Genomic DNA, 18,800 nt, shown 5'->3' on the forward strand with positions numbered 1-18,800 from the left:
ACCCTCACCCCCTGACCCAACAGACCCCGCAAGCGTGCATTAACCCCCCGGGAGCCCAAACCAGACCTCACATGCATGCATTAGTACCCCCCAAAGTACAGCCAGACCCCACAAGCGTGCATTAACCCCCACCCCCCTGCCCCAACCAGACCCCACAAGCATGCATTAGTACCCCCCAGTACACCCAAACCCCCACAAGCGTGCATTAACTCCCACCCCCCTGCCCCAAACAGACCCCACAAGCGTGCATTAACCCCCACCCCCTGCCCCAAACAGACCCCAGAAGCATGCATTAGTACCCCCCGAAGTACAACCAGACCCCACAAGCGTGCATTAACCCCCACAAGCATGCATTAGTACCCCCCCAGGTACAACCAGACCCCCACAAGCGTGCATTAACCCCCACCCCCTGCCTCAAACAGACCCCAGAAGCGTGCATTAACCCCCACCCCCCTGCCCCAAACAGACCCCAGAAGCGTGCATTAACCCCCCAGCCCTAACAAGCATGCGTTAACCCCCCCGGACCCGTAAGCGTGCATTAACCCCCACCCCCCTGCCCCAAACAGACCCCACAAGCATGCATTAGTACCCCTCCAAAGTACAACCAGACCCCATTACATCTCATTGCATTACATCTCCTCCCTTGTTTTAGTATACCACCCTACCCGCACCCTCCGTTCTGCTGATGACCTGAGGTTAGCATCATCAATAGTCAGAACCTCCCACTCCTGTCTCCAAGACTTTACACGTGCCGCGCCAATTCTTTGGAATGCACTTCCCAGGTCAATATGATTAGTCCCCAATACCCACAATTTTAAGCGTGCCCTGAAAACGCATTTATTCAGACTGGCCTATCGCCTCAACACATTAACCTAATCTATCCCTGTGTGGCACAGCCAAAAGTTTTACCATAACCAGATTTCCCGCATCATGTTCCCACATGCTTTATACATCCATTATCCCTCTGTGTTTGTACTGTTACACACTTAACATTATGGCTGGTCCATACAATCAGGGCAACTGTTACCACCCACCTTTCGGGTCTACCTCTTTCCTCATAGACTGTAAGCTTGCGAGCAGGGCCCTCTTTCCTCTTTGTATTTGTTATAATCTACTGTATGTGATTATTGTTATGCTGTAATGTCTATTGTCTGTACAAATCCCCTCTGAAATGTAAAGTGCTGCGGAACATGTCGGCGCTATAGAAATAAAATTTATTATTATTATTATTATGTGCACACATTTTGCTACTTGCAAAACAAACCTGACAGTTCTCTTCAAAAACTATTAGTAAACATAAAATTTAGATAAGCAAAATAAATTATAAGGTTGCTGAAATAGTACTGTACTCAAAATTCTATGAGTTGAGCACCCTCCTCACTCCATCTTGATCTGTATCAGACATCTGGACATTCTTCCACATCATCTTCTGAATCAATGTCACTTTCTTCCCCAAATCTTCTAGCTGTAAGGTGTCTGTCTCATCATCATCAAGCAGTATATTTTGCACTTGCTCAACATGAAGGGCATTTGACAAGTCAAATATTCTCCTCACCATTTCAGAAGAAAAGCTGAAGCAAGAGAGAGAATATGGCCTCTTTCACACATCCGGTGTCAGGGGTCCGGCGGCAAATAGCCGGGCCGCCGGATCCGGCCTGCAGCGATGACACCGGATGTACATGCGGCCCCTGATGCGGCTTGGAGGACATTTAAAGGAGCCGCAGCACGGGGGGTCAAGAGAGCCCGCCAAAGAGACAGAGGGGGACGACAGAGCCCGCCAAAGAGACAGAGGGGGACGACAGAGCCCGCCAAAGAGACAGAGGGGGACGACAGAGCCCGCCAAAGAGACAGAGGGGGACGACAGAGCCCGCCAAAGAGACAGAGGGGGACGACAGAGCCCGCCAAAGAGACAGAGGGGGACGACAGAGCCCGCCAAAGAGACAGAGGGGGACGACAGAGCCCGCCAAAGAAAGGTATGGAGCATATGGAGAGAGGGAGAGAGAGAAGGGGAGGGGGAGAGAGTGATGCGCGCCGGGCACTTGTGGGGTTAAAACTCAGAGCCCGGCCATGCGCAGTTGAAAAAGCCGGTCCGGCGCTGCAAAAAAACGTTGCAGCCAACGTTTTTTGCAGACGCCGGACGGCGCATGTTTGCCGTATCCGGCAAAACCCGGAAGCGCCGCATGTCCATCCGGCATGATGCGGCGATCATTACATTCTATGTGAAAAAACCGGATCCAATTCCGGATCCGGTTTTCACAAATTCCGCCGCAACATGCCGGATTTAAAAAAACGGATGTGTGAAAGTAGCCTTAGGGTGCAATGTGCCTGAGAAGCACACTTATTTCTAACAAAACCTTCTATGACAAATCCATAAATTTAGCACTAGTTATTCATAAAGCAAGTTAAAAAAAACAATTAGGATGAATAAAAACAGCAAATACTAACCGTCAAAGGTGTGACGCATTCAGGGGCAATGAGCCGGAGAAGCCAAAACACTGATATCTGATCTCCTGCAGCTCGAGGCTTTTCAGGTTTCACACAGCCTTTAAAGTTAGAAAGGTACTGGGAGGAGGGTGTTTCCCTGACAAATCATTTAAAATAGAGAAATGAAACTAAGCAAGCTGCGCCTGTCAGATCAGTTGCCCCTGACAGAGGGTTAATCCCCTCTCCGCTCCGGGAGCCCAACAGCTCCCAGATAAGCACCCAAATCCCACTAGTTCACCCCAAGTATCAGCCCCCATCAACCAAACATCTAAGAAGACACCAACCTGTTACTTACTAAACCCTCCTGCCTGTCACTGATGCCGCTGACCTAACTCCACACTGCTCACAGACGCTGGCACCAGAGAGACAACTGAGACACATGTGTAATGGAGGCTTCTCTTCCTGCCTTTGCTGTCAGAACACGCCCCCAGAAATGACATCAGACCTGGAAGGAGCCCATACAGTCTAGCATCTACCATGGCATCTGCTGATCTGAGAGACGAGCTGCTCTGCTCCATCTGTCTATCTACAGTTATGGACCCTGTAATGCTGAGATGTGGACACAACTTCTGCCGGGTCTGTATTGGTCGTGTGCTGGATACACAGGACGGGTCTGGAGTTTATTCCTGTCCTCAATGCAGAAAAAGATTTCAGGAGCGGCCAGCACTGATAAGGAACATAAATCTCCATAATGTCGCAGAACGTTTCCTGATTACTCAGCAAGAACAAGAGGAGATCACCGGGATCTGCTGCACTTACTGTGTGGACTCTCCGGTACCTGCTGTTAGATCCTGTCTACACTGTGCGGCTTCTCTGTGTGATAAACACCTGAGGTTTCACCCCAAATCAGTAGAACACGTCTTATCTGATCCCAGCACTAATCTGGAGAAAAGGAAATGTTCTGTCCATAAGAAGATCCTGGAATATTACTGCACTGAGGACGCAGCTTGTATCTGTGTTTATTGTTCAGCAGGAGAACATTGTGGACATGAGGTGGAGATGCTGCATGAGGCCTCAGAGAAGAAGAAGAAGAAACTGAGAAATGTTCCCAAGAAACTGATCACAAAGAGAAAGGAGACTGAGGAAAGAGTCCGGAGTCTGGAGGAACGCAGGAGAAAAGCTCAAGAAAAAGCAGCTGGAGAAGCCGAGAGAGTAACTGCCCTGTGTACAGACATCAGGAGACAGGTGGACGACCTGGAGAAGAAGGTCCTGAGTGAGATCTCCAGGCAGGAAAAGGAAGAGTCACTGCCACTGTCTGCTCTGATCCATCAGCTGGAAATAAAGAAGGACGAGCTGTCCAGGAAGATGAGACACATTGAGGAGCTGTGTAACATGACGGATCCACTGACTATCCTACAGGAACCAGACACCGGTGACTTGTGTGATCCTGAGGAGGAGGGAGGTGGTGAGGACACAGGGGAACATGATAAACAGCCCCATGATGGAGATGACCTGGATGTGGCTGTGATCTCACACACATTACACACATTATGTGAGGTAATATCAGGTATAAGGAGCGGGATCTATGTGGAGGATCCTGCAGACATATTACTGGATGTAACCACAGCTGCTAATAATCTCCATATATCAGACGACCTGAAAACTGCAACCTGGACAGAATGGAAGCAGAATCGTCCAGAAACAGCAGAGAGATTCCATTATGATCAGGTGATGAGCAGGAGGGGATTTACCTCTGGACAACATTACTGGGATGTGGAGAGCAGAATATCAGGGGATTGGATGGTGGGGATGTGTTATCCCAGTATAGACAGGAGGGGAGATCAGTCACTGCTTGGATATAATAACAAGTCCTGGGGTTTGAGGAGATATTATAATCAGTGTTCAGTGATACATGACAGTAAAGTGATCCGGTTACCTGACAAGATCTCCAGTGATAGAGTCAGGATATGTCTGGATTATAGGGTCGGGCAGTTGTCCTTTTATGAGCTGTGTGACCCCATCAGACACTTACACACCTTCACTGCCACCTTCTCCGAGCCCCTTCATCCTGCATTATGTGTAGTTCCCCCATTATTTTCTGCTGATACCTGTATTAGAATTTGCAGCTGAACATTAATACCGTAATTGTTGTTTGATATTTGCCCTGAGACCGGTGACATCACAGGGAGGGGAATCTGATTGGCTGAACAGTTAATTTAACAGGTCATGTGATCTGTGGACCCCATTATGGGCGACCCCCCAGGATCATTACTGTTATTAGTTTTATGGGAGGTTCACAAAATGGTATAAAAAATCATTCAGAGTTTCATCCAGAAGAGTGGGACGATCTTTTTCTTACTTGTCCTCCATGTACAATTTGTTTTTTTACAGCAGCTATTAACCAGTTACAGTTTCCTGTGTTACAGAATTATAATGTATCCGTACAAATCAGATCCTATACCGTGGCACTGTATGGCAGCACATTTTATTTTTATTATTTTTTTCCGCTCCCATACACTTGAATAGATGAGTCTCATCCGATTTACACAAGATACTCGCACATGCTGGGATTTTTTTCACCTGCTGACATTGTTCCTGGCGCCGTCTGTTATTTTTCACCAATATCACTCATACCAAAAAGACCGTCTGGAGAACGACCCTCAGGGCTCCTGCACACGACCTTATATTTCACCCAACCACACTTGGGCCAATGATATTCCAATTTATTTTCAGGCCACGTTCACACGATCAGTATTTGGTCAGTGTTTTACCTCAGTATTTGTAGCCAAACTCAGGAGTGGGTGATAATACAGAAGTGGTGACGGGTTTCTATTAGACTTTTCCTCTGATTGTTCCTCTCCTGGTTTTGGTCACAAATACTGAGCTAAAAAAAACCTCACCAAATACTCAACGTGTGAACGTGGCCTGAAAATAAATTGCTCGGTGTCTCCCTTTTTAGAGATCTTCTTTACTTCTTGTTCTCTACATGATGTAGTTTTATAGCTGCCATTTTCAGGTCTATACAATATTGTGATCACTTTTGATTGATTTTTTCAGGGAATTGTGGTGACAGAAAAAAAACAGAAATTCTGGAGTTTTGATTTCTTTCCTTTTTTGCTTCATGATGTTCATCGTACGGGTGAAATAATTTTATATTTACAACAGGTTGGATTTTTGTGGACGCGGGAATACGAAATATGTTATGTTTTAAATTGTCATTGTTTGTAACTGGGAAGATACAATATGTTAATTGTTTTTTATTTTTGTTCCTATTTTTTATATCTTTTGTTTAGTTTTTCCTTCTTTTTCAGTCTTGCAGTCGTTTGCTCGCTTGTACTATATACTGTATAATCTCAGGATTGCTGTATACCGTCACTGGCAGTTTCCTATGAAGCTCAGTCACAGTCTGGGCCTTACAATAGGACCGAGGGTGCAGAGACGCGGCCTATACATATCGCACCTAGTGAGGAATTGATAAAGTGTAACAGGAGAATGTATAACTGCTCATCATACAATAATCTGTGTGACAGCCTTATTCCACCTTTCTGTCTCACAGGACAAGGGTTGTCGTTATGTCCCGTGTTGTCACTTCTGGGATATTTCTGGTTTTCTATCATTTTGGAGATTGTGTTTTTCCTGTAATCCTCACACTGTATTATATCTAATGTAACCGCTCGGTATAATAAACTGTCCTCCCCTCCTGTAATATTACTACTCTGTCACGTGTCTCCTTGTGATATAGTGGGGGCTGGAGGCGTAGCTGTAGGGGGCTCACGGGCAGCCATCGCACCAGGGCCAGAAGAAGAAGAAGAAGAGACGATCCGGACTCATGGAAGAGTCAGCAAATCCCATCCGCCCCTGATCTTGCCTGAAACTTCCCGGAAACTGTCGATTCCTAAAGGTTTTCATTATTCAGGAGGCCGGGAACAGGTCGCGTCTCCTGACTTTACAGTTCTCTCTATTACGATCATCTCTTATTGGCCATTGCCCACTATGGAGGCCATAGTACAATGAGATTGTAGTGATATTAGGGCAGGTGCTCCACTCTCCCCCGATATTATAATGGCGACCTATCCTAAGGATATGTGATCATTATAAAAGTAGTGGACAACTCTTTATAACAAACGTTTGTTAATATAAATCCGCACATGCTCTCTTCATGGCGTTTGTCTCCCACTGACTTCAATTGAAAGTAACATGTAAACTATAGGGAGAAGAATACTTTATCTAAAAAAAATAATTAAAGCTGCCAAAAAGGAACCAGAGAAGCACATTGCTATGGGGAGTAAGGGACCTGTTACATGCTTCAATGTCCCAGCGATCTCACCAACGATCCGACATGGATGGGATCGCTGGGACATTGTTAGCTGATCGCTGGTGAGCTGTCACATAGGCAGACTCACCAGCGATCAGGACCAGCGAGCACGCTGGTATCCAGGGTAAACAGCTGGTAACTAAGCGCTTGTTTACCCTGGATACCAGCTCCCAGCGTCTGCTGTACAGCGCTGGGAGCTCGCTGATCGTTGGTCTCCCGCTGTCACACGCAGCGATGTGTGCTGCCCAGCAGGAGACCAACGATCAAAAAATGGCCTGGGACTTTCTGCAACGATCAACCCACTGATTGTTGATCGTTACTGAATGTCACGCGCAACGATGTCGTTTCGACATCGCTGCAACGTCACCAAACCGGTGACGTTGCAACGATATCGTTCACAATATCGTTGTAACGGGCCCTTAAAACTAATGCCAAACTGTTCTTCAACTATATCAATAGTAAAAGAATCAAAAGTGAAAGTGTAGGCCCCTTAAAAAATTGTAAGGAAAGAATGGTTGAAGATGACGAGGAAAAAGCTAATATATTAAACACCTTCTTCTCCACGGTATTCACGGTGGAAAATGAAATTCTAGGTGACACAAAGAGAACCCTATATTAAGGGTCACCAATCTAACCCAATAAGAGGTGTGAAACCGGCTAAATAAGATTAAAATAGATATATCTCCCGGTCCGGATGGCATACACCCACGAGTACTATGAGAACTAAGTAATGTAATACACAATTATTTCTTATATTTAGGGACTCTATAGCGACGGGGTCTGTTCCACAGGACTGGCACATAGCAAATGTGGTACCAGTATTCAAAAAGGACTCTAAAAGTAGACCTGGAAACTATAGGCCAGTTAGTTTAACCTCTATTGTTGGTAAAATATTTGAAGGGTTTCTGAGGGATGTTATTCTGGATTATCTCAATAAGAATAATTGTTTAACGCCATATCAGCATGGATTTATGAGGAATCGCTCCTGTCAAACCAATCTAATCAGTTTTTATGAAGAGGTAAGCTATAGACTAGACCAAGGTGAGTCATTGGACGTGGTATTTCTTGATTTTTCCAAAGATACCGTGCCACACAAGAGGTTGGTACACAAAATGAGAATGCTGGGTCAGGGGGAAAATGTGTGGAAGTGGGTAAGTAACTGGCTTAGTGATAGAAAGCAGAGATTGGTTATAAATGGTATATTGCCTAACTGGGTCGCTGTGACCAGTGGGGACCGCAGGGGTCGGTGTTTGGACCTATTCTCTTCGACATATTAACGTTCTGGTAGAAGGTTTACACAGTAAAATATCGATATTTGCAGATGATACAAAACTATGTAAAGCAGTCAATACAAGAGAAGGTAGTATTCTGCTACAGATGGATCTGGATAAGTTGGAAACTTGGGCCAAAAGGTGGCAGATGCGTTTTAACAATGATAAATGTAAGGTTATACACATGGAAAGAAGGAATCAATATCACCATTACACACTGAACGGTAAACCTCTGGGTAAATCTGACATGGAGAAGGACTTGGGGATCCTAGTTAATGGTAAACTTAGCTGGAGCAGTCAGTGCCAGGCAGCAACTGCCAAGGCAAACAGGATCATGGGGTGCGTTAAAAGAGGTCTGGATACACAAGATGAGAGCATTATACTGCCTCTGTACAAATCCCTGGTTAGACCGCATATGGAGTACTGTGTATAGTTTGGGGCTCAGGAAGGATATAATGGAACTGGAGCAAGTACAAAGGAGTGCAACAAACTTAATAAAGGGGATGGGGGAACTACAATACCCAGAGAGATTAGCAAAATTAAATTTATTTAGTCTAGTAAAAAGACATCTGATGGGCAATCTAATAACCATATAAAGGGACAATACAAATATCTCTCCGAGGATCTGTTTATACCAAGGAAAGTGGCGGTCACAAGGGGGCATTCTCTGCGTCTGGAGGAGAGAAGGTTTTTCCCCAACATAGAAGAGGATTCTTTACTGTTAGGGCAGTGAGAATCTGGAATTCCTTGCCTGAGGAGGTGGTGATGGCGAACTCAGTCCAGGGGTTCAAGAGAGGCCTGGATGTCTTCCTGGAGCTTAACAATATTGTATCTTACAGTTATTGTTAGATTCTTTAGAAGGACGTAGATCTGGGGATTTATTGTGATGGAATATAGGCTCACATGCATGGACAAATGTCTTTTTTTTGGCCTTCCTTACTATGTACAGAACCACAACAGATTATCAGAAAACTGTTCAGTGGACATTATAGAGGTATTCTCATCTCACACATGATGGCGTTGTCACCGTCAGGGCTGAGGTGGTCACACATGTAATTCTCTCTGGTGACTTCTGTGGGAACTCTGAGTACAGATGATTGCACTTGCCGGGCTCCCATAGAAGTCACTAGAGAGAGGCAAATTCATGCTCATCTCTCCAATGAGACACACAGGGCCGCCATCAGGGTATTACTATGTATTGCTATGTGAAGGACAGCGCAGATCTATGATTTTTTTTTCACAGACCGAATTGGTCTGTGGAAAAATAGTCTGCAGTATGCTGTGACTTGTGTGACTCCGAAATTCAGATCACACACACCCACTCAAGTTTATGGTTGTGTGTGAAATTTCAGACTGCACTCAGCTGTCATCTGAGTGCGGTTTGTCATCTTCGGCCTCAGACAATGGAGAAGATGGAGAAGTTAGGTTCTCTGTATTCTCAATGTGCTTCGATTCTTTCATCCAAGAGAATCATATCACACTAAGATGACACTTGGATGAGAGTTTGAGCTGAGTGTCAGTAGCATAACTGAGGCGATTCTCTCGCTTGAGAGAATTATCACCAGGGCCACCATCAGGGTATTAGGCCGGGTCACACTAACCGACGCAAAATACGGTCCGTATTTTACATGCGTAATATGGATGAATGACCCCTAAATAGTGCTCCGTATGTTATCCGTAAGCATGGTGTGGTCGCGTATTTTGCGCATGTCAGCATCCGTATGTAATCCGTATGGCAAGATTTTCTCGCAGGCTTGCAAAATGGACATTTAACAGTTTTGGGGCCTGCAAACTAAATCATTAGCCTGCACTGTATTTTTTGGCTCAGGAACAGGTGGCTGCCTCCATTCTGTCCATTTGTGACCTTGCCTTCACTAGGTGTGTTGGTGTTCTTTGTGCAACATGGCAGACAGTCTGAGCTTCAACACAACTGAGCAGGTTCTCTTCAACTGGCTTTTGTCACGTCGCTTTGGTCAACCATACCCAGTGATAGTGGATCCGCGGAGGAGGAGACGCATGTGGGTCCATCCACTTTTGAGGCAACGACTCACAAGAGTCATTTTCACCGCCTCTATTCTTCTCTGCGGGATCATCCTGAAAAATTTTACCAATACTGTCGCATGAGCCTTGCAACATTTGATCTACTCTTAGAGACAGGTTATCCCAGGGCGCACTTTCAGGACACAAGGATGCGCAAAGCTATATCTGGAGAGGAGCGACTTCTACTCACATTACGGTATGTACTACACAACCATATTCTCTATGTTCATGATGTGTTGCCCAAAGTATGTATTTTTTGCTTTTTGGAATAAGTTTAATGCCCTCATCTTATTCCAGATATGTTTAAACTTACAGACCAGAATGTTATGTGTAATATGTACTGAATATCACTTAGTCATTGTGCGACCAAATATATGTGTGTTAGTAGATCTGAATCACTAACAAGTTTGGTATGTATGTACCTGGTCTTTTGTTAATTTGTACATTCTAAAATGTTCCATTTCTGTTGTTCTTCAGCTTCCTGTCCACTGCACTGTCTTATGCCGCCCTCCACCATGAGTTTCTCATTGGAAGATCTACCATTTCTGGCATAGTCAGGTCGACATATAGTGAAATATGGTCAAGACTAAACTGTGTTCCAAATTATTATGCAAAAAGAGTGATAAGGTTAGAATTTTTTTGTTTGTCATTTAAACTCATTGATGGTGATGTGTGTCAGGGCTCTTTTTATCACTAAAAGCAATTGCAGATACCTGTGCAAATTAGTTTGGCAGGTGTGTCCAAATAAAGGCAAGACTACTTAAGAAGGCTGTTCCACATTATTAAGCAGCCTACATTTTTTGCCAAAATGGGAAAGAAAAAGGATGTGTCGGCTGCTGAGAAGCAACAAATTGTGGAGTATTTAGGTCAAGGCATGACTACAATCAACATTGCCAAGACACTTCATCGTGATCATCGCACAATCAAGAAGTATGTAGCTGATTCCCAACACACCTGTGTGCGTGCTGATAAGGAAAAATTGAGGACTCTTTCCAACAGGCAATTGCATCAGGTTAAAAGAGCAGCTGCAAAAATGCCTTGTCATAGCAGCAGACAATTTTTGAAGCTGCTGGTGCCTCCAACGTCCCCTGAACAACAAGATGCAGGGTCCTTCAGAGGTTTGCAGCTGTGCGTAAGTCATCCTGTCGACCACCTCTATCCACTGCACACAAGCAGAAACGGCTCCAGTGGGCCAAACGATACATGAAGACTGACTTCCAAAATGTTTTGTTCACCGATGAGTGCCGTGCAACACTCGATGGTCCAGATGGATGGAGTGGAGGATGGCTGGTTGATGGACACCCCATGAAAACAAGGCTAAGGCGCCAACAAGGAGGAGGTGGAGTAATGTTTTGGGCTGGAATCAGGGGAGAGAGATTGTCGGCCCCTTTAGGATCCCTGAAGGGGTAAAGATGAACTCCATAACCTATGTGGAGTTTCTAAAACAACACTTCCTGCCATGGTTCAAGAGGAAGAACCGTGCTTTTCGCAGCAAGATCATTTTCATGCATGATAATGCACCGTCTCATGCTGCAAATAACACATCTGCATCTCTGGCTGCTATGGGCATAAAAGAGGACAAACTTATGGTGTGGCCACCATCTTCCCCTGACCTCAACCCCATTGAGAACCTCTGGAGCATCATCAAAAGGAGTGTCTATGATGGCGGGAGGCAGTTCACATCTAAGCAACAGCTCTGGGAGGGTATTCTGTCCACATGCAAAACAATTGAAGCACAAACCATCCAAAAACTGACAAATTCAATGGACGAGAGAGTTCAGAAGCTTCTTTCGAACAAGGGGTCCTATGTGCAAATGTAACATCACCTAGAATAAAGTTTTGACTTGAAAACTGTTTGATTTCATTTTGTAATAAGCTGATAATGCTTATAATTTCACAATTGACCATTTTTTTGTTCAAAATAAAAATAAAAAGGTTGAAAACTCTGCAGTTTGTTCAAAAACATTACAATTATACTAGAATATTAGATGACTGGAAAATAACAATGACTGCAATTCATATAGGTAATTTAGAGAAAATATGAGGAAATATTTTTTGCAGAATAATTTGGAACACAGTGTACATCAACTCGTCATGCCCGAGCCCAGGATGGAAGACTGGTTGAGGATATCAAGGGACTTTGAGGCGGAATGCCAGTTTCCTAATTGTATTGGGGCCCTTGATGGCAAACATATCCGGGTGCGTAAGCCGCCAAACTCTGGCTCCCAATTCTTCAATTATAAACAATACTTTTCTGTTGTATTGTTGGCTCTGGCCGACCCTCAATACAAGTTTATAATTGTTGACATTGGGGCCTATGGAAGGACGGGAGACTCTAGAGTCTTCAATACTTCCATTATGGGTCGGCGGCTACGCACCAACCAGTTGGATCTACCACCACCACGCCAGCTACCAGGCTCCACTCAAGAATCAGTCCCTTATGTCCTTGTGGCAGATGAGGCATTTCAGTTAATGCGCAATGTCATGAGGCCATATCCCCGGCGCAATCTGGACCACCGGCGCAGAATTTTTAACTTGCGCCTATCACGTGCTCGGCGACTGGTGGAGTGTTCCTTTGGCATTCTTTGTGCCAAATGGCGGGTACTCCAGTCTGCCATTCAGCTGAGTAAACAAAATGTTAATGAAGTTGTTAAAGCCTCTGTGGTTCTTCATAACTTCACCAGGATACATGATTGTTCCTCCTCTGCTGGTGTTGTGCATGGGTCGGACAATGTGCGTAGGGCGAGACCACCTATCAACCCCCAATGTAGACCGCTCTCTGGGCTTAAAGTGCGTGATATTTTCACAAATTACTTTATGTCACCTGAGGGGGAATCTTCTTGGCAAGAGCATGCTGTGTCTTTGTTATAATTTTTTTGTTTATGTCTGTCTAAATATATATATTTAAACCCCTTATGATTCTATGACTGTTTAATTGCATTGGTAAGCGTATGTTAGTATGCGGACACCGTTTTTTTGAATTGAGACAGAGACATAAAATGTAGTAGACAAATGTTTACTTTTGCCTTTTTTGTTTTGAAGCAAAACATATTATTGCCATATGAGAAATGTGGCAATGGGCCAAATTGGCCTTTGTGCAGATGTGAAAATTGGGTACAATTAACATTTTCGAACATATAAAACAAACAAAATACCATTAACAAAATGGCAATATTATAAATTTTGGTACGTCGGGGGAGGAGAAGGCGGAAGACCAGCCTGTGTTTGCTGCTGGCTACTTTGCCCAACTTGGCCATCACCCTGTGTGGGGGCATACTGTTGCCCATGATGTGGGTAGTGTACTGCCTCCTGGGATTGTGCTTTGTACTGGCCAGAGTGATACTGGAGAGGGGCCTCTTGTTGTGTCTGGTAGGCCCGTGTCTCATACCCACCAATATAGCCATGTCGTCCCAGGTTGGGATCAGCCTCCAACACTGGGTGGGAACAAGTGGCCATATTGGTGAGGTTGGCTAGAGCCAGACATATGTGGCTGCTGTTGAAAAGGTTGGGTAGGGGGAGGAAGGGGGTGAGGTGTAGGCCCACATATTTGAGGATCCTCAGAGCCTGTTTGAGCAAGCATGTGTGTGGGGTGTCTAAGGCGCATTAGATTTCTGGGTGAAAGCTGCAACCTCTCCAGATATTCAAATAACTCATATGGGGTATTGGGGGGTGTGCTTGCATCAAGCAGGATCTGAAAACATCCTCGAATACGGAGCCTCACCTCACGGGAAAGGGCACGAAGATAAAGGGCTAGGCTGCGTGAGTATGCCTCCGCGCCATCATCATTATTGACTCTAGCCAGATAGTTCAGTACCCCTGTGTCCACATTGGTACGGGTATCTTGGGCAGGGATATGGCGCCTTCTTGTTCCTCGCTGGGATGTTCCAGCAGGCTGTGGGGAGCCCCGGATCTGGCCAGTTGGGATGCTGCTCATGTTGCCCTGCTCCTCCTGTATGGCTGATGGTGCAGCAGCAGACGGTCCTGCTTATGGATGTGGTCCTGGTGGTGGGGTTTGTGGTGCAGGCACTGGGTTTTCCTGAGAGGAATCTTCACCCATGCTTCTTGGAGGGGGAGAAGATGGGCCAGCCACCTCATCCCCTACAGACCCAGGATCTATGATGGGCTCGGTATCTGAGCCAGTTCCTCTCTCCTTAAGGTTGGACTGAGTTCTGTTATGAAATAGAACATAGCCAAAAATAAATCAATTTTTTTGGCCCTGTAAAGTATCTGTGTAATGTGGTGTGAGGTATCTACTTACGGTCTCAGATCCAGAATAGGGGCGAGGAAGGAGAGGCGGTCATAATAGATGTATTTCTTTATGTGGCCCGCATCACCACTCCTGGACCGCTGCTGACGTTCCCGCCTGTATTGGTCGCGGATGCTGCGCCAGCGTCTCATCACATCTTCCACTGCAATGTGACAGGAAATATTCTCAATTTCACATATTTGATAGGTCAAATTTGCTACCAGTAGCCTAGGCATGTGGCATTCTGGGGTGTGCTTTCTACCCAGAGTGGCATATATAATTGGGGCATCCAGGCCAGATACACTGGGGCACAATAGTTTATGTATCAAGTAACTACACTTACAATAACTTGGTTGGCTAGGAGGATGAGGAGCTTGTGGCCTGGGCCAAATTATGGCAGTGTAAAACCATGGGTCACATTAAAATCTACCCGCCTCATGAGGCAAAAAGTACAAGCACAGGAAGGGGGGGGGGGCTGATTCTAAATGCATTTTTTGAAGTGAGGTAGTTTTAAACAGTTTTTGGGTTGTACTTACTCAGTTGCTGCTGCTCCTCGCGTGGCCGATCACCAAAATCGTGGAACATCTGGCGACATATGCGCCTCCATGACGCCTCCTTTCTTGCCCAGTAGGCATAATGGGCATCACGTTGGTCCCAGATTTCTGGCCGCTTCTGCACTAAGACAAACAGCATCTCCACATTGAGAAAATATGGCGCCATGACGCTGATGTACTCCGTGGAGGCTGACTTCCTGGATGTCTGGAGCGCTTTTTGAGCTCATTTGCATGTCTAAGTTTCCTGATGATGGATTGGCCCATTTCCTGTCACCTGCCAAAAGACCTGCGTATTTCTCGCAAGTCACACGTGTGGTCCGTGTGTAATCCGTTTTTTTTGCGCACCCATAGACATGCATTGGCGTACTACGGACGTAGTACGCTGACAATCGCAGCATGCTGCGATTGGCACAGACCGTAGAAAACGGGCAAGAATTATACGGCTGTTGGGAGCTGCCCCATAGAGAATCATTGGTCCGTGTGTAATGCGTGCTTTTAACGCCTCTCACTCGTTCGTATTCCTCTCTAGTGTGACACCGGCCTTATACTTTTCCTTTGATTGTTCTTCTCCTGGTTTTGGTCACAAATACTGAAGTAAAAAAAACCTCACCAAATACTCAACATGTGAACGTGGCTAAGAAAATAAATTGGTTTGTGCCCCCTTTTTAGAGATCTGCTTTACTTTTCAGGGCTTGTTTTCTACATGATGAGCTGTAGTTTTATAGCTGCCATTTTCGGGTCTATACAATACTGTGATCACTTTTGATTGATTTTTTTCAGGGAATTGTGGCGACGGGAGAAAAACAGATATTCTGGAGTTTTGATTTCATCGTACGGGTGAAATTGTTTTATATTTTCAACAGGTTGGATTTTTATGGATGCGGGAATACGAAATATTTTATGTTTAATATTTTTATTGTTTGGAACTGGGAAGGTATAATATTTTGTTTTTTTGTTCCTATTTTTTATATCTTATTTTATCCTTCTTTTTCAGTCTTGCAGCCGTTTGCTCGCTTGTACTATATACGGTATAATCTCAGGATTGCTGTATACCGTCACTGGCAGTTTCCTATGACGCTCAGTCACAGTCTGGGCCTTACAATAGGACCGAGGGTGCAGAGACGCGGCCTATACATATCGCACCTAGTGAGGAATTGATAGATAAAGTGTAACAGGAGAATGTATAACTGCTCATCATACAATAATCTGTGTGACAGCCTTATTCCACCTTTCTATCTCACAGGGCAAGGGTTGTCGTTATGTCCCAAGGCGTAGGTATAGGGGTTCCATGGTCAGCCATCGCACCAGGGCCAGAAGAAGAAGAAGAGACGATCCGGACTCAATGAAGAGTCAGTATATCCCAACCGCCCCTGATCTTGCCTGAAACTTCCTGGAAACTGGCGATTCCTAAAGGATTTCTTTATTCAGGAGGCCGGGAACAAGTCGTAGCTCCTGACTTTACAGTTCTCTCTATTAGGATCATCTCTTATTGGCCGTTGCCCACTATGGAGGCCATAGTACAATGAGATGGTAATGATATTATGGCAGGTGCTCCACCCTCCCCCGATATTATAATGGCGACCTATCCTAAGGATATGTGATCATTATAAAAGTAGCGGACAACTCTTTATACCCGTTTCTTTCTATAAATTCCCACATGCTCTATTCATGGCGTTTGTGTCCCACCGAGGTATTCTCATCTTACACATTATTGTGTTGTCACCGTCAGGGCTGAGGTGGTCACACATGTAATTCTCTCTGGTGACTTCTATGGGAACTCTGGATACAGATGATTACACTTGCCAGGCTCCCATAGTAGTCACCAGAGCGGTAATACACGTATTCATGTATTGCTGTCATGTACTACTGTTTTATTGTTGCATGTGTACTGTGTGATGTTCCCTTTACTCTATGTCTTTGTATGGTACTGTATTAAACATGAGTAGTTCAGGGATTGGAAGAGTTGAGCAAGGGGGCTGGATTGCATCCTCAAAAGGACAGTAAGTTCCTGCTTCCAGTTCAGTGCCCGGGCAGGCTTGCCCAGGGCAGGAGGCTCTGCAGCGTCGGGAGCCTAATACTCCCCTGGAGGGGAGAAGATGCTGCACCAGGCCTGTGGAAGTGCCCACCAAAGGACTGTTAACTCCCAGGAACCGGACAGGAGCCATTGTTTTTGTTGCTGCTGAGGCAGATTTTGGTAGGGAAAGCAAAGGAAGTAATATCTCCTTTATTTCATCTTCGAACTGAAGCTTGCCGTGTGATGCATATGGAGGTCGCCATCCCAGTGTGGAGAGCAACTGCGTGAGCTAGAGATAATGGACTGTACTACAAGGCTGGGACTGTGTCTGATTTTCTATGTGCAAGGGGCCAGGGTGCTCACTGACTGTGCCTTAGTGGACTCGCCCATGACTACCACCCCGGTCGCCTTGTTACATCCTGACAAGCTCCAGTCCACACGTGCAGCAGACTGGATTTTTGTGAGATGCACCTGTATAACAGCATTACACATTATACCCCCTATATATAATAGTACCACACATTATACCCCTATGTATAACAGCACCATACATTATGTCCCCTGTATATAACAGCACCACACATTATACCCCAATAAATAACAGTGCCACACATTATGTCCTCTGTATATAACAGTATTACACATTATACCCTTATATATACCCCTATAGATTACAGCACCATACATTATACCCCTATATATAACAGCACCACACATACCCCTATAACAGTGCCACACATTATGTCCTCTGTATATAACAGTATTACACATTATGCCCCCTATATATAATGGCACCACACATTATGTCTCCTGTGTATAACAGCACCACACAATATGCTCCTATGTATAACAGCACCACACATTATGTTCCCTGTATATAACAGCACCACATATTATACCCCCTGTATATAACAGCATCACACATTATAACCCCAATATATAACAATAACACACATTATACCCTTACATATAACAGCATTAAACATACCCTATATATAACAGCAGCACACATTATGTCCCCTATAGATGACAGCACCACACATTGCATTAAACATACCCCTATATATAACAGCAGCACACATTATGTCCCCTATAGATGACAGCACCACACATTATGCACCCTATATATACCAGTATTAAACATTATACCCCTATATATAACAGCACACATTATGTCACTATAGATCACAGCCAGCACCACACATTATTCCCCTATATATAACAGCACCACACATTATGCCCCCATATATAATAGCGTCACACATTACACCCCCTGTATATAACAGCACTACACATTATGCCCCTTGTATATAACAGCACCACGCATTATATCACCTATATATAACAGCACCACACATTATGCCCCCTGTATATAACAGCACCACACGTTATGTCCCCGGTATATAACAGTGCCACACATAATACCCTATAAATCAGTGCCACATTATGTGCCCTCCCTCACACAAAATGATAGTGTCACACAGGTGCCCCACAGAAAAAAAAATTCCTCTCAAACACACGATGGCAGCTTTTTTCTTGGTACTCGTCAGTCGCCATATTTTACCTGGTGTGCAGAGGTCTCTGCCAGCCTGGCACAACCTGCATATTGGGAGGAATCAGAAAAGTCATGTACCCCTGTCCCCCTACCAGTCACCTCTACTAACGGAGCGGTGTCGAAGTATACGTTCTGCTCCTATATGGAGTCGGACAGAAGATCACGGCCGCATTTGTCCCTGGCATCAGGGGGGCAATGGACCCAATAACCTCAAGGAAAAACCCCATAAACTCCAAGCTGATATACAAGATCAAGATTTTACTGTATTTCTATTGAATGATGACACAAACCAGTCGACCAATAAGACCACAAAGCCCTGAGATGCGATTCACACACAGCATTCAGCATTGGCTGCCCCGGCCAGCGGCCGGCCGTCCATCC

General features: G+C 45.1%; 1 protein-coding gene across 1 annotated transcript; it reads left to right on the forward strand.

Moving 5' to 3' along the window:
• Positions 1–2,606: 2,606 nt before the first annotated feature.
• On the forward strand, positions 2,607–18,198 carry LOC141083458 (nuclear factor 7, ovary-like). The gene is made up of 2 exons (XM_073567733.1): positions 2,607–4,152; positions 16,094–18,198. The coding sequence occupies exons 1-2, from the start codon at positions 2,962–2,964 to the stop codon at positions 16,232–16,234; spliced, it is 1,332 nt and encodes a 443-aa protein (XP_073423834.1). The 5' UTR covers positions 2,607–2,961; the 3' UTR covers positions 16,235–18,198.
• The last annotated feature ends 602 nt before the right edge of the window (positions 18,199–18,800 follow it).

This window comes from Dendrobates tinctorius, unplaced genomic scaffold, assembly GCF_039654945.1.
Source record: "Dendrobates tinctorius isolate UK_male_01 unplaced genomic scaffold, ASM3965494v1 ptg000020l, whole genome shotgun sequence".
Taxonomy (NCBI): domain Eukaryota; kingdom Metazoa; phylum Chordata; class Amphibia; order Anura; family Dendrobatidae; genus Dendrobates; species Dendrobates tinctorius.

What these genes read in the sequence shown, in the direction of transcription:
- LOC141083458 (XM_073567733.1), top strand. Translation starts at nt 2,962, where the DNA reads ATGGCATCTGCTGATCTGAGAGACGAGCTGCTCTGCTCCATCTGTCTA. An exon ending in AGAGATTCCATTATGATCAG is followed by an intron (nt 4,153 to 16,093) that starts GTGATGAGCAGG and finishes TCTATCTCACAG; the next exon opens with GGCAAGGGTTGTCGTTATGT.